The 16,405-nt window shown below is 47.4% G+C and overlaps 2 protein-coding genes across 4 annotated transcripts in view; one reads left to right on the forward strand and one right to left on the reverse strand.

Annotated features, from left to right (window-relative positions):
- The window catches only part of LOC310666130 (intelectin-like protein), an 814,635-nt gene that overhangs the window by 384,532 nt on the left and 413,698 nt on the right, over positions 1-16,405 (forward strand). The gene's annotated exons all lie outside the window — the stretch shown is intronic.
- Positions 10,513-16,405, reverse strand: part of VPS45 (vacuolar protein sorting 45 homolog) — a 62,427-nt gene continuing 56,534 nt past the window's right edge. For all 3 annotated transcript variants that reach the window (XM_083416577.1, XM_083416578.1, XM_083416576.1), the window contains one exon: positions 10,513-11,022. In XM_083416577.1, the coding sequence (XP_083272703.1) occupies positions 10,929-11,022 (94 nt within the window). In that variant the 3' untranslated portion in view covers positions 10,513-10,928. The remainder of the gene's footprint in view (positions 11,023-16,405) is intronic.

Below are 16,405 nucleotides of genomic sequence, written 5' to 3' on the forward strand. Positions count from 1 at the left end.
CTTAAATATGCACAGCGAACACCTGGTGGAATCGCAGGAGCGGAAGAAGTTGTTGAGTAAGATCTCCTGCGTTTGGGGCTTGAGAACTTTGTTGCCCCTCCTCACCAATGGCGGAAGCAGAATAAATTATGCAAAGTCAGGGAAATTATGCACAGCTGCCCAATCTGCATGATTAATGCAGGCGGCAGCCTTAAAGGGTCACCTTGGCACCAAAGTCTGCACGCTCGCAGGCCTCCGTCTCCCTCCTCCTTCAGGCTCAGTGAACCCAAGAAATGGGTAGCAACTGTGGGGAAGCAGATTTTGGCTATAACCACTAGAAGAGACTCCCTAAAGGTGAGAGCCGATCACTGGTGGAGCAGAGACTGCCTCTGGGGTCAGTGGCTTTGCTTTTTGCCAGTAGGATGTAAAAGCACAGGCTGGGAAGGTCAGCTTGCAAGATCCCGACCCTGAGCAAAAGTGGGGTTGAGATGGATGACCTCTAGGGTGTCTCCCGCGTCTAAGGTTCTAAATTCCCTCCTAGAACACTTATACGGCACTCGTACCTTTCCTCCTTCAGTTCCTCCTTCAAGCCTCATCTTTCCCTTGAACATTTCAGTCTGCTGATTCCATTCTAAGCTAAACGACTTTTGGCCCAGTTTCGTCCTGTTAGCCTTTCCTGCCCTCTGTTGAAACTCTCTTTTTCCAGGAGTTTAGATTGTGGATTCCTAGAGGGCAGGGACCTGCTCTCTCTCCTGTCTCTCGTGCGCTTTCTTTTTTTAAAAAAAACAACTTTGGAAAATGCCCTACTTGCCGCCACCACTACTTAAATAAATAAAACCAACTCTTGGCACATTCAAATAACAGCTGTTTTAATTGTGCACTCAGGAATATTTGCACTCATGACTGAGAGTGACCCCGACTGAATCTGGGAATTGTAGCGTTAGAATTGTTGTGGGCAGTTATACGTCGTCCCAACTTTCGATCTTTGCTCGCACCTACAAAGACAAGGACGCTGTGGCGCCTGCCATTGAGGCATTCCCCGGAATTTCCTGGTGCCATCCTGCATCTTTTCATACCACAAATGTTTTTTTTAAAAAAATTGTCCTATTTTGTTGCTCCATAGCTCAAGAGTGCTATTTCAGATGGCAATAATACAGTCATCTTAGAGGGGCGGAGAAGCATCTCAGAACAACCGATGAAGCAGAATTTAAGATTCGGGACACATAAAATACGGTCCTTCTTCGTGCAGCGCCGAGTTAAACTGTGGAACTCCTTGCCACAGGAAACAGTGGTGGGTGGCAGTCTGGATAAATTCAGGGAGGAAGAATGAGCTATATCATAGAATCATGGAATCATAGAGTTGGAAGAGACCACAAGGGCCATCGAGTCCAACCCCCTGCCAAGCAGGAAACACCATCAGAGCATTCCTGACATATGGTTGTCAAGCCTCTGCTTAAAGACCTCCAAAGAAGGAGACTCCACCACACTCCTTGGCAGCAAATTCCACTGTCGAACAGCTCTTACTGTCAGGAAGTTCTTCCTAATGTTTAGGTGGAATCTTCTTTCTTGTAGTTTGGATCCATTGCTCCGTGTCCGCTTCTCTGGAGCAGCAGAAAACAACCTTTCTCCCTCCTCTATGTGACATCCTTTTATATATTTGAACATGGCTATCATATCACCCCTTAACCTCCTCTTCTCCAGGCTAAACATGCCCAGCTCCCTTAGCTGTTCCTCATAAGGCATCGTTTCCAGACCTTTGACCATTTTGGTTGCCCTCCTCTGGACACGTTCCAGTTTGTCAGTGTCCTTCTTGAACTGTGGTGCCCAGAACTGGACACAGTACTCCAGGTGAGGTCTGACCAGAGCAGAATACAGTGGCACTATTACTTCCCTTGATATAGATGCTATACTCCTATTGATGCAGCCCAGAATTGCATTGGCTTTTTTAGCTGCCGCGTCACACTGTTGGCTCATGTCAAGTTTGTGGTCAACCAAGACTCCTAGATCCTTTTCACATGTGCTGCTCTCAAGCCAGGTGTCACCCATCTTGTATTTGTGCCTCTCATTTTTTTTTGCCCAAGTGCAATACTTTTGCCCAAGTGCAATATATCAGTTACTATTAGTTATGGCAGTTCTGCTCTGCCTCCTTGGGTGGGGCAAGAATGCTTCTCAACACCAGTTGCAAGAAAACACAAGAAAGGAGAGGCCTCTGGACTCCAGCAAAACTATACCAGAAGAAAATAACAAGTGCAGACAACTGCTGGAGATGTGGGAGTAAAAAGGCGAACGTCGTACATATGATGATTAAATGCCCAATGATAAGATCATTTTTGGTGCGAGGTGAGGATATTTATAGTAAGAGTAATAAAAAGAAATTGTTATTTAGGGGAATTGAATTCTAAATTATATTCCGGAAACGTGGGAGATTTCAAGGGGTCAAAAAAAAAAATTGGATGTACTGTGCTATATTAGAAGCAAATAAAACTTGTTTTGATGAATTGAAAGCCACAAAAAGATTGCACTGAGCACATGGATTGATAATATGGACAGACTAGCTACATACGAACGAATTGTATGTCGACGCAAATTAAGAATGAATAAATATGAAGAAATCTGGAATGAATATTTAAGCAATAAGGTGGATAGTGGTGGGAGGAGAGAGAGGTGGGAAAATATTGTTTAAAAGGTTCAGTCATAGGTATATCGGTGTATTTAAATCTGAATTGTCAAATTGTGTTGTTATTGTTATTATGATTTTTGTTGTAGTCTCTTTTGTGGTTGTTGTTTGCATCGAAAAAAATGATTAAATAATTATTGTTTTTTTAAAAGAAGGCTCTTCCTAGGTTCTTAATAATGTGGACGACAGCAGGAAGAGCTTTCTGACAGTCTGATTGGAACAGACTCCCAGGAGAAATTGTGGTCTCTTCTTCCATGGAGGTTTTTAAGCAGAGGCTGGATGGCCATCAGCCATGTACGATCTAGCAAAGATTCTTGCACTGCAGGGGTTGGACTAGATGACCGCTGGGGACCCCTTGCGACTCCACGATTCTACGAGCTGTGTGTCAATTCACCAGAAGCACGCAATTATTGCATCAATGACATGTTTCAAAATACACTGGGGGGCGGGACGGACCCACACCAGTCTGGTAGGGTCCCTATATCTACACAAACACACACAGAGAGAGAGAGAGAGAGAGAGAGAGAGAGAGAGAGAGAGAGGTAACTCTCTGTGTACCAAGTCAAGATCAATGGTCACTCCTGGAGAGACTTCAGTCTCTGAATCTCTTCCGCTCCCCCAATACTAATAAATTATCTGCAAAAGTCCCACTGTAACCACCATTGATAAAACTAACCAGCTCTTTATCAGAAGGCAATTCGGACAACATCAAAGCTGATTCAGGACCCTATAAGGCTGAAAGGGTGTTGATGTAAAGAGACGTAAAGAATGGCAGACGAAATTAATGGACTATGCAGAATTGGACAAAATGACAGGAAGGATTCGAAACCTGCGGGGCCAGAGATTTACAGAAGATTGGAAGAAGTCTATGAATTATTTGAAGAGCACCTGTAATCAGCAAATCACGCTAGTAGGACTACAAGAAGTTTTGTAAGGAGAAATATACAAAGTGTTACAAAGTCGAAAAAGATAGAGATGTTGGCTATGAGTTTGAAACATAATAGGGGAAATAAGAAAGGCACACTAAGAGATTAGATTGGAAAATTTTCAGACAGGACTGATGGAAGTAAAAAAAAATTTGAATAAGATGTAAAAGTATGTTTAATTACTGTTGAAAATGCTATGTTAAAAAACTAATAAAAATTTATATATAAAAAAGAAAAGGAAAGAGATGTAAAGAAGACAGGAGGGGAGAAAATCATTTAAATACCCGGTGCATTCTGAGCCCAATGGAAGATGCTCAGAGGTAGAGGGCAGGTCGAGATCCGGCTACTGCCCTGATGCAGGGGCTGAGTGCAAGACACGCCGACATAGGGAACTGCCTCTTGCCAAGTCAGAGACTTGATCCACCAAGCTCAGTGTTGTCTACACTGGCTGGCAGCAGCTTTCAGGGGTTCAGGTGGGGCATTCCCAGTCCTACCTGGAGTTGCCTTCTGGGATTGAGCCAGGGGCTGTTACGCAGGCAGAGCAGGTGCTTTCCCCACTGAGCCATGCGGCCCCCCAAATTAAGCAGGATTCTAGTCCTCATGGTTCCGAATTAGAGGGCTGGTTCAAAGAGTCAGCTGTCTGTTGCTCCCTTTGGGCCAATGTTGCCTGCACTGACTGGCAGTGGCTCTCCAAGGCAGGGACTCTTTTCTGCTTGGGAGATGCTGGCGATTGAACCCAAGACCTTCTGTGTGCAAAGGAGATGCTCCCTCGCTGAGTTATGGAGTTTCACTCTGTCCAAATTCTGCTCCTTTAGCATCTGACCTGAGGTTTCGGCAAGCATTGCCACTGCAACCTGAAGCTTATGTAAGAAACAAAAATCTGCCCTTATTCCCTTATGGGGGACACAAGAGCCCTTACAGAGTCCTTTGTAGGTTCTCCACCGGTCAGAGAAAAGAACAGAGGCCAACCAGAGAATATTGAGAAGCAAAGCAGCTCGTAAGCCTGATCTTTATTGAACTGTTGCAACAGGGTGCTCCCCTCACACACAGAAAAGGAGGAGGACCCAGAACACAGGTGTGCCCGCCCTTATACAGACATTTTAAATTGCCTGCCTTGGAGTCCAAGACCACCCCCAGAAACATCATACCTTCATCACAGAAAGGGCAGTCTACAGCAGAAATTTGAGTGCATTGTTTACCTCCTGTCTGGCAGGTTACCTGTTAATGCTCACTTGATTGGATACCCTGGGGAGCCTAGCCAGTCTTTTGTAATGATAAATACTTAGTTCCTGAGCCAGGTCACAGGCTCACCCTATTCATACACAGACATACCCTTAAGACAGGATTTGTGAAGGAAAAGACAATGGGGAGAGGCTTTTCCATTTTCCTTTGACTTTGCAGAGAAAACATTTTGTCAGTTTGGGAGTCAAAAATGGTTCCAGGGCTGTTTTCCTGTGCTGCTTCAGACATGTGGTTTATATATTTATGTACGTGTTTGCTTGGTACATTGATGAACATTTATTATATATAAGACCTTATTTTATTTCACTAACTTCCACACTCCCAGAAACTTGGTTCCTTTCCCCACTAGCGAAAGTGGAGGTTCTCAGGATGCTACCGCCCATCCAAACCCCCAACTGTTGTTCTTTTTTGCACCGTCACAGAACATGCCAAGCACCAGATATGACTGGAATCAGCTGGTTCTTTCAACCACAAAACAAGACCGAGCGTCTCACAAAGTTACATTGTGTGTGTGGCAAAATCACGCAGCCTTGGACCCGTTCCCTCTCCGAGGGGCCACGGAACAATGAACAGGAGGGAAAATAAACAGCAAAGCAAGGAGTCTTGTTTGCATTTTGCTACACACCAAGGAAGTCTCACTAAATCCACAGAGTCGGGCTGCAAAAAGCGACCTTGAAATGCCTGGTGGGTGGTGTTACATCGAGAATGGAAGGCAAAGAGATGTTCCCTATCTAAAGCCGTTATTATCTGCCTCTTGTTCTTCTGTCCTGGAACATCCTATTCACACACGCTGCGTCCCCATGTTGCAGTTTCGTTCTCCGATTCTCCGGATAATCACCGGTTACCAAAATATCTTTTGCTCAAGTCAAGCCAGTCTCTCTCTCCCTGCTGGCCTGCGGGGTTGAAAATGTCGCTGGTGCTATCATCTCCTCGCATCTATCTCTTGACACCCTGCTTCTTCCCACCCCCACAAAACTCGCAGACAAAATAAAAAGGATTTTAATTGGGGCATCCTAGTAGCTGCTCCATTCAAGATTGCTTGGACAAAGAGGTCGAATTTAGGCCCTTGGATAGGAGTCGAAGCATAAGATCTTGGTCTGGGGAGACATTAGACTTTTGGGGAGCACCAAGAAACCCCCCAGCATCACGGGAGAGGTTCATGGAGGAGAAGGCTTTCAATGGCTACTTCCAGCCGCGATGGTGACACGATTCCTCCATGCTCGTGCTTCTGAAATCCCAGTTTCTGGAAACCCGGGGACGGCGTTGCTGAGTCCCCCAATGCCTGGGTTAAACAGGAGCGTTTCCAAATCCTCCTCCGAAAATCAATAATGATGGAGACAGGTACACCTCAATAGGGTGGGCTATTCCCCACCCCTAGATAGCACCTTAAAAAGCAGAGACATCACCTTGCCGACAAAGGTCCGTATAGTTAAAGCTATGGTTTTCCCAGTAGTGATGGATGGAAGTGAGAGCTGGACCATCAAGAAGGCTGATCGCCGAAGAATTGACGCTTTTGAATTCTGGTGCTGGAGGAGACTCTTGAGAGTCCCATGGACTGCAAGAAGATCAAACCTCTCCATTCTGAAGGAAACTAGCCCGGAGTACTCACTGGAAGGACAGATCCTGAAGCTGAGGCTCCAATACTTTGGCCACCTCATGAGAAGAGAAGACTCCCTGGATAAGACCCTGATGTTGGGAAAGATGGAGGGCACAAGGAGAAGGGGACGACAGAGGACGAGATGGTGGGACAGTGTTCTCGAATCTACCAGCATGAGTTTGACCAAACTGCGGGAGGCAGTGGAAGACAGGAGTGCCTGGTGTGCTCTGGTCCAGGGGGTCACGAAGAATCGGACACGATCAAACGACTAAACAACAACAATTCCCCACCCCTAGATATGGTGGAATTGTATCTCCCATTCTCACCCCCCCAGTCATGATCCAGGCAGACTTTCTGGGGCAAACACATCTAAGGAGGGCTTGTGAAGCTGGGGAGGTGGGGGGTAAGACAGGCGAAGAGTCTCGAGGGCCACGTTGAGAGCCTTGCAGGGCCACATCCGGGTCCTAAGGCCGGGGGAGCCCATTTTAAATCCAGGCGCGAGCGGAAAGGGAGTTGTGGCACCCAGTTTTCATTCCTCCTGCTAAGTAGAATCCCACAGTGTCAAGACCAGCCGGAAGTCGTGGGTGGGTTTTGGGAAGCTTAATCCCGACAAACAGGGTGGAAGGGGGAGGGATTTCATATTTAAAAGCCCTGCAGAGCTGTCCCATTTCTCTCTTGCTCTCATGCTGCCCCCCCCCCCGGCCCCCAGTCACCCAGTTCTAAACCTTACTGGTGATCTTGCAATGTCATTGGGCTTCCCGTACGAATGGATCCATTTCTTGCACAGAGGAGAGGAAGGGGGGGGATTTGAAATATAATGAAAAATTAAATTAGCAGAGGGGATTAAAGGTCAAGGGACCCTTGACCATTAGGTCCAGTCGTGACCGACTGTGGGGTTGCGCGCTCATCTCGCTTTATTGGCCGAGGTAGCCGGCGTACAGCTTCCGGATCATGTGGCCAGCATGACTAAGCCGCTTCTGGCGAACCAGAGCAGCACACAGAAACACCGTTTACCTTCCCACCGGAGTGGTACCTATTTATCTACTTGCACTTTGACGTGCTTTCGAACTGCTAGGTTGGCAGGAGCAGGGACTGAGCAACGGGAGCTCACCCCGTCACAGGGATTCGAACCGCCAACCTTCTGATCGGCAAGTCCTGGGCTCTGTGGTTTAACCCACAGCGCCACCCACGTCCCTACCAGAGGGGATTATGAGTTGGTTAATTAATCAAATTAACCGGAGGGGATTATGAGCTGGTTAATTTGATTTGACCCATTATTTCCCGAAATAAAGTTCCAATTACCGCTGAGTAGGTTCTCTGGAAAATTCTTCTTCCTCGGTGTCAGAAATGGGGCCAAATCCCAGGAGCAATGGGCTCACCATTGCACGACCAGCGGGTGGAACCACGAGGCTCCGTAAGCAAGCAAAGAACAATTCCTCCCTTCTCTCTTAGCTCTGGTTCCTGCATTGCAGTCCCTTCCGATTCTACAACTATGATAGCAAATGACTTCCCCTCAAAGAATCCTGTAGCCTGTAGTTTGTTAGGGTTGCTGGGAACTTTAGCGCCACGAGGGGTGAACTACAGTTCCCAGGAGTCTTTTGTGGGGGGTTACACTTCCTCTGGGGACACAGGTGGTGCTGTAGGTTAAACTACAGAACCTAGGGCTTGCCAATCAGAAGGTTGGCGGTTCGAATCCCCGTGACGGGGTGAGTTCCTGTTACTCTGTCCCTGCTCCTGCCAACCTAGCAGTTCGAAAGCATGTCAAAGTGCAAGTAGATAAGTAGGTACCACTCCAGTGGAAAGATGAACGGTGTTTCCGTGTGCTGCTCTGGTTTGCCAGAAGCGGCTTAGTCATGCTGGCCACATGACCTCGAATCTGTACGCCGGCTCCCTCAGCCAATAAAGCGAGATGAGCGCCACAACCCCAGAGTCGGCCACGACTGGACCTAATGGTCAGGGGTCCCTTTACCCTTTACACTTCCTCTGAAGGAACAGGTTCTTAACTTGGGGGTCCTCCTGGATCCTTCGCTGTCGCTCGGTGCTCAAGTGGCCTCAGTGGCCCAGAGTGACTTCCATCAGCTTCAGCTGGTGACCCAGGTAACACCTCTGTCTGGACAGGGATAGCCTAACTATTGTTGTCTATGCTCTGCTAACCTCAAGGTTAGATTACTACAATGCATTATGCGTAGGGCTGCCTCTGAAGATGGTTTGGAAACTTCAGCTGGTGCAGAATTCAGCAGCTGGGTTGCTCACTGTTTGAGCATATTGCACCGATCCCGGTCCAACTGCACTGGCTACCAATTAGTTTCTGGGCCCAATTCAAAGTGCTGGTTCTGACCTATAAAGCCTTAAACGGCTCAGGACCGCAATACCCCAAGGACCGCCTCTTTCCATATGAGCCTACCCAGACAGTGAGATCACCTTCTGAGGCCCTCCTTCGTGTGCCTCTTCCTTAAGACATCCGGAGGGTGGCAACATGAGAACAGGGCCTTCTCTGCAGTGGCTCCCCTTCTGTGGAATGCTTTCCCCAGGGAAGTTTGCCTGGCACCTTCATTATGCACCAGGCAAAAACGTTCCTTTTTAACCAAGCCTTTGATCCGATATACATCCTACGCCCTTTTAAAATGTCTTTTTTTGTTTGTTCTGAGAGTCGCCCTGAGACCCCCCAGGTATAGGGCGGTGTATAACTTCCAATAATAATAATAATAATAATAACCATTGATAGCTCTTTCCCCCTCCACAAATTTGCCTAATCCTCTTTCAAAGCCTTGTAAGCCGGCGGCCATTGCTGCCTCATGTGGCAGAGAGTTCCACAGTTTAACTCTGTGTAGCGTGAAGGAGGACTTTCTGTTTTCTATCCCGTCCCCCCGCTCTTGTGCTATGACCGCACTCGAGCGAATGGCCTCGGCTCCGACTACCCCTCCCTCCTTAGATGAAAGCAAACGAAATAAGCAGCTACGCAGGGGGATGCCCGCTGTATCTTTGCCCAAGGCTCCTTGATAAGGCGGATTCGAAAGCAGGGCCGCAGCTATCGATGACTGCAGTCGCCAAGGACAATGGAAAACCCCAACCTTTGACCTGGTCTGGCCAGATGAGTCCGCGAGGGAAGCCGCTCGCCTCTGAATAAGACCCGTAGCCGGGAACGACAGGAGAGATGCTCTCGCACTCAGGTCCTGCTTGGGGGGGGGGTCTTCCCGAAGAGGTATTGGGGGGGCCACCGTGGGAACGGGGTGCTGGCCTGGGGGGCGGGGTGATTCCAACTCCCATCAGCCCCAGCAACCGTCACGGTCAATGGTCAGGGAGAACGATGGGATAGGAATCCGGAAACATCTGGAGCAGCCCAAAGGTTGTCCCCGCCCTCTCTAAAACACCAGACCCCCTCTTCCCTGCAAGCCTGGGGCTAGTAAGCCAAGGTTGCAGGTTCGGTTCCCATTCGGAACAGCTACACATTTCAGCATCGCAGGGGTGTGTGGACTAGATCAGGGGTAGGCAAATGAAGGCCTGGGGGCCCGGATCCGGCCCAATAGCCTTCTAAATCCAGCCCACGGACAGTCCAGGAATCAGCGTGTTTTTACATGAGTAGAATGTGTGCTTCTATTTAAAATGCGTCTCTGGGTTATTTGTGGGGCATAGGAATTCGTTCATTCCCCCCCCCCCAAAAAAAAATATAGTCTGGCCCCCCACAAGGTCTGAGTGACAGTGGATTGGCCCCCTGCTTAAAAAGTTTGCTGACCCCTGGACTAGAGCATAGGGAGGCAAACTAAGGCCCGGGGGGGCCAGATCTGGCCCAATCGCCTTCTAAATCAGGCCCGCAGACAATCCGGGGAATCAGCATGTTTTCACATGAGTAGAATGTGCCCTTTTATTTAAAATGCATCTCTGGGTTATTTGTGGGGCAGAGGAATTTGTTCTCCCCCCCCCTTCAAAATATAGTCCAGCCCCCCACAAGGTCTGAGGGACAGTGGACCAGCCCCCTGCTGAAAAAAATTGCTGACCCCTGGACTAGATGATCACAGGGTCCCAACTGTGATTCTAGGATCTTATCTACTCCTCCGTCGAAAGCAAGAAAAAGAAACAGCAACGCTCTCTGCTAGAAGAATTGCAACTTCCTTTTATTGGGACCATTTTTCTCTGGGGGTGGGTTATCCCAGGGCACGGCGGGGGGGGGGGGAGGTAAATGAGTTTGGAAAAGAGGCAAACAACTCTCATGCAATGTGAGAGCTGGAATGGGAATGAAGGTGACAGAGGGCCGGTCCTTTCCTTTCTCTTAAGATCTCGATCAAGTCTTTTGAGATGGGGGGGAAAAGGACCCCATGGTTTGGTCCTGTGAGGAGAGAGCGTGCCTGCCCCATACTTTTCGGCAACAGGTATTGTCTGAAGTATTGTCTGCTAAAGTGCTTTTCTGAAGTTTCAAACGCCAGGTGGGTGAGTTTGTGGGTGTCAACGGGCAACAGATGCTGAGCAGCCTGGAACGGACGGTCAGTCGGAAATGACGAAAAAGAGGTCATCAGTTCAGCCTCCTGGACGCTGCCCTCGCCGGCCCCTGGGAGCTGTCCGCGCCTCGTCCGCGGAAACCGGAAGCCGAGACCTCTTCTAGGAAGCTGGGAAGAGAAGAGGGAAACAGCGGCAGGGAGTTAAAGGAAGGCGTCCCAATGAGTTGGCGAATGTGGTCACCAAAAAAGAGCAGAAAGGTTTCCCAGCTCTGTAATGTTTTATGTACTGTGTCTTGCCGTTTTATTGATTATAGTTTAGATATTATTTATCGTAACTGGATTTCTGTTTAACTTTTATATGTTGATATCATTATTTTATACTATTCTACCGATTGTAGAATGTTACCTTTTTGATGAAGGCTGTCTATTTTGAACTTATGTTTTATTATCACGTTTTTGTATTGCATTAGATTGTTATAAGATGTACATTTTTTGTTTCTTCAGCTTGTAAGCCGCCTTGAGTATTGTAAGATAGAAAGACGGTATACTAATTAAAAATGATAATGATGATGATGATGCAAGAACTCACAGGGTTTTCTCCATGCCAGAATAACTTGGCTGAGCTTAGAACAGAATCATAGAATCATAGAGTTGGAAGAGACCACAAGGGCCATCGAGTCCAACCCCCTGCCAAGCAGGAAACACAATCAGAGCACTCCTGACATATGGTTGTCAAGCCTCTGCTTAAAGACCTCCAAAGAAGGAGACTCCACCACACTCCTTGGCAGCAAATTCCACTGTCGAGCAGCTCTTACTGTCAGGAAGTTCTTCCTAATGTTTAGGTGGAATCTTCTTTCTTGTAGTTTGGATCCATTGCTCCGTGTCCGCTTCTCTGGAGCAGCAGAAAACAACCTTTCTCCCTCCTCTATGTGACATCCTTTTATATATTTGAACATGGCTATCATATCACCCCTTAACCTCCTCTTCTCCAGGCTAAACATGCCCAGCTCCCTTAGCTTGGATGTGCATCTTCTCTCTCTCTCTCTTCTTTCCCCAATTTTTTAAATTAATTTTCCAAGTTTAGAACAGATATGACATACAACTTTTTTTCCAAGTTTATAACAAATATGACATGCAAAAAAACCAAGAAAAGAAAAAGAAAGAAAAGAACATACAAATAAACACATAATCCTTCTAAAATCCAATTTGCTTTTCATCGTTAACTAACTTCCTCAAATCCCCCTAACTGAATTCCATTGTATCCCCTCGTAACAGTTTTCCAACCTCTTCTTTCTAACAAAATTTACTTTTTCAAATTACTTTCTGAGCTTCTTTTCATAATTTCTCCCATAATGTTTTACAGTTTAATCATGTCCTATTCCGAAGCCAAATTGGTAAATTCAAGTAGCTTCTCCTTGTCTTATCTTACAATATTTAATTAAATACCGTGTTTTTCACCCTATAGGACACACTTTTCCCCCTCCAAAAATGAAGGAAAAATCTGTGTGCATCCTATGGGGCGAATGCAGGCTTTCGCTGAAGCTTGGAGAGTGAGAGGGGTCGGTGCGCACTGACCCCTCTCGCTCTCCAGGCTTCAGGAAGCTATCAGCAAGCCTAGGGAGCCCGCGGGAGTTCCCGCAGGGCTCCCTAGGCTGCGGATAGCAGCCTGCTTCCCGGAGTGCGGGGCGTGCTGAAGCCGCGGCTGGGGGGGGGGGAATAATTTTTTATTTCTTTATTCCCCCCCCCCAAAAAAACTAGGTGTGTCCTATGGGCCGGTGCGTCCTATAGGGCGAAAAATACGGTAATCTTTAAATTTCTTGGTGTTCCTCCATTGTTCTTGGTGTTCCTCTTCTTTTTGATCGCGGATTCTTCCATTCTCTCTCTCTCTTTTTTTTGGGGGGGGGGAGAAGCAACCTTGCCCCCCTCCCTCTTTGGGCAAGCAATACGTCTCAGTCCGCAGCGCCTAAATCTGTAATAATCGCTTGGCGGCCACTTTAAGAGATGGAGGAGGGCTGAATCGCCCTGAAGTGAAGTAACTCTGTAAGGTCTCACGGGTTGGTGGTGTCTCCAACCCCCCCGCCAACCCCCCCCTTCAGAATCTCTCCAGAAAGACGCATCCTCCGAGCATCCCACGTCGATTTAATTAATCCTTGTCGCACAGCGAAGCGGCTGGCTGCTGTGTTTTCGTGAGCTGCCCACGTACGAAGAAGGCGCTGAAAATACTGGAGAAACTCAAACACACAACAGGATCAAAGCTGCTCCTTCTCCCACAACGCACTCACACTTTCCCCTTCTGGTGAGTGTCGTTTCTCCCAGCGCCCTATCCCACGAGCGTAAAAGGTGCGTTTCCTAAAATCGCAAGAAGAACCCGCCAAAACAGGCCAATGGCACCCTGTTCTCACAGTGGCCCCCCAGAAACTGAGGATCTTGATAGACTGCCTCCGGAGCTGGAGACTCCATAAGAACGCCGGAAGAGCCTGGCTGCAGGATCAGGCCAAAGGGGGCCCATCTAGTCCAGCACCCTTTTCTCCTAGGGGCTGCCCAGATGCCCCAGTGAGAAACCCGCAAGCGGAATCCAAGGGATTCCAGTGGCAGTGAGTTCCACCGTTTAACTACGGGCTATTTAAAAATCTGTCCGAAAGCATCCAACATTCAGCTTCGCTAGAGTTCCAGTATTAGGAGAGCGGGAATTCTCCGCTTCCCCCAAACCATGTATAGTTTTATAAACATCTGTCATGTCCATCTTTGACTCGCCTTTCGTCTAAACTGAAAAGTCGCGCCTCCAATTTGGATAACGGCATTAATGATATTGGCAGTTTTATTTCCATTTTCTTCTTATTTTCAAATTTTAAAAATTGATTTTAACAGATATAACATACAAAACGTACAAAAGAGAGAACATTACAATACTGAGAGAGAAAAAAACAAAAGAAAACAAAAATAAAAACGCATATTCCTTCATTTTAAATTCCATTAACTGGCTTCCTCGAATCCCCCCTACCTGAATTTCATTGTATCACCTTGTAACAGTCCTCCAAAATCATCTTTCTACTACAATTTACTCCTTCAATTAACCATCTTCATCTCTTTTCTTATTGACTTAAATCCATATTACTATACAACATTCTTATTCTAATCCTAGGCCTATTTGATACTTTCAAGTACCTTCTAATTATCTTATATTACAATATTTAGCTAGATAATCTTTAAATTTCTTCCAATCTTCTTGATGCTCCTCTTCTTTCTGATCGTGGATTCTTCCAGTCAGGTCGGCCAGCAACAAGAACTCCAACATCTTCATCTGTCATTTTTCTTGTTGTTGTTTAGTCGTTTAGTCATGTCCGCCTCTTTGTGACCCCCTGGACGAGAGCACACCAGGCCCTCCTGTCTTCCACTGCCTCCCGCAGTTTGGTCAAACTCAGGCTGGTAGCTTCGAGAACACTGTCCCACCATCTCGTCCTCTGTCGTCCCCTTCTCCTTGCGCCCTCCATCTCTTCCAACATCAGGGTCTTTTCCAGGGAGTCTTCTCTTCTCATGAGGTGGCCCAAGTACTGGAGCCTCAGCTTCAGGATCTGTCCTTCCAGTGAGCACTCAGGGCTGATTTCCTTCAGAATGGAGAGGTTTGATCTTCTTGCAGTCCATGGGACTCTCAAGAGACTCCTCCAGCACCACAATTCAAAAGCATCCATTCTTCAGCGATCAGCCTTCTTTATGGTCCAGCTCTCACTTCCATACATCACTTCTGGGAAAACCATAGCTTGAACTATACGGACCTTTGTTGGCAAGGTGATGTCTCCGCCATTTTTCTACCACTGGTATTTCTTGAGATTTCCAATTACTAGCTAATAGCAGTCTTCCTGCTGTAATGGCATACAAAAAATAATCTGACATCTTTTTATTCCCACTTCCTTTTCTGTCCTGGGATTTGCCTTTTCCAGGGCTGCCACGCACCGGCCGGGCATCCCCTTCCGACTCCCCTTCTCTCTCAGTCACAAAGCCAGGAAACGCCTTTTGCTCTTCCATTTCCACTGAGCTGGTCAGGACAAGTCCTCCTGTGCCTGAGATGCGTCACGAGATGACGCGGGGGCCACAACCTTTGACCCCAGCAGAAGGAAAGCCCCCGCACTCGTCTGGCCTCCGGCCTGTCACAACAAGCCTCGGACGCTTGGCCCGGGGCAGTAGGAAAACAGCTGGCTTTTTCACTGACGCCCAGCGCCCAGGACAGGCTCGTGGCGCCAGAAGGAATTTGGCTTTGAAAAGGGGGCTGCGGTGCCCTTTCACACAACCTGAACGCCAGCAATTCAAGATGCGCTTCTGTCCGCAGTGGTGCCCAAACAGGCTGACCTCCTTGCGCCGAAGCAACAACAGTCTCCTCTAGGGCGGGCTAGGAATCACGGCATATCCAAAGCTTTTCATGCCCATCAGAGGCTTTTGAAAATCCACATTTTGTGCTTAAGGAAGAATCAGTGTTTCCAATCTTCTTCTGAAAGGGCTTTTGGTTTAAAAGTAGGCAAATGATTAAGGGTGGACAAGGAGCGGTCTCGGGTTATGGGGTTGAGAGGCCTGAACTTTTCAGGTTAACTTGCTCCCACCTCCAGTAAGAATTTAGGTGCCGTGTGTTATAATCCCTCCTCCTCCTCCAAAATTTGCTTCTGAGTGTAAAGAGGTGGATCAGGCCCAAAGGGGTCTGTCTAGCCAAGCCTCTTGGTCTACCAAATAACCTTAATAACTATTATTATTATTATTATTATTATTTTAACCCCACCCATTTGGCTGTGTTTTCCCACCCATTCTGGGAGACTTCCAGCGCGTATAAAAAAAAATTCCCTGAACAGGGCTGCCTTCAGATGTCAGTTGTGTAGTTATTTATCTCCTTGACATCTGATGGAAGGACATTCCACAGGGTGGGTGCCACTACCGAGAAGGCCCTCTGCCTGGTTCCCTGTAACCTCACTTCTCTCAGGGAGGGAACCGCCAGAAGGCCCTCGGCCCTGGACCTCAGTATCTGGGCAGAACGATGGGGGTAGAGATGTTCCTTCAGGTATACTAGGCCGAGGCCGTTTAGGGCTTTAAAGGTCAGCACCAACACTTTGAATTGTGCACAGAAACGTACTGGGAGCCAATGTAGGTATTTCAGGACCAGCGTTAGATGGTGTTAGATAGGCTGTATCTGAATCTGGATGTATTGGGCCAAAGGAAGCCCATCCAGTCCAGCCTCCTGTTCTCCCAGTGGCTAAATACCCCTGAGAGCCTAGTAGTAGTATTAGTAGTAGTAGTAGTAGTAGTAATAATAATAATAATAATAATAATAATAATAATAATTTATTATTTGTACCCCGCCCATCTGGCTGGGTTTCCCAGCCACTCTGGGCGGCTTCCAACAAAGACCAAAAATACATTAAGAATCGCGTTATCATAGAATCATAGAATCATAGAGTTGGAAGAGACCACAGGGGCCATCGAGTCCAACCCCCTGCCAAGCAGGAAACACCATCAGAGCACTCCTGACATATGGTTGTCAAGCCTCTGCTTAAAGACCTCCAAAGAAGGA

The sequence above is a fragment of the Podarcis tiliguerta genome (genome assembly GCF_965153285.1).
Source record: "Podarcis tiliguerta genome assembly, chromosome: 16".
In the NCBI taxonomy this organism is placed as follows: domain Eukaryota; kingdom Metazoa; phylum Chordata; class Lepidosauria; order Squamata; family Lacertidae; genus Podarcis; species Podarcis tiliguerta.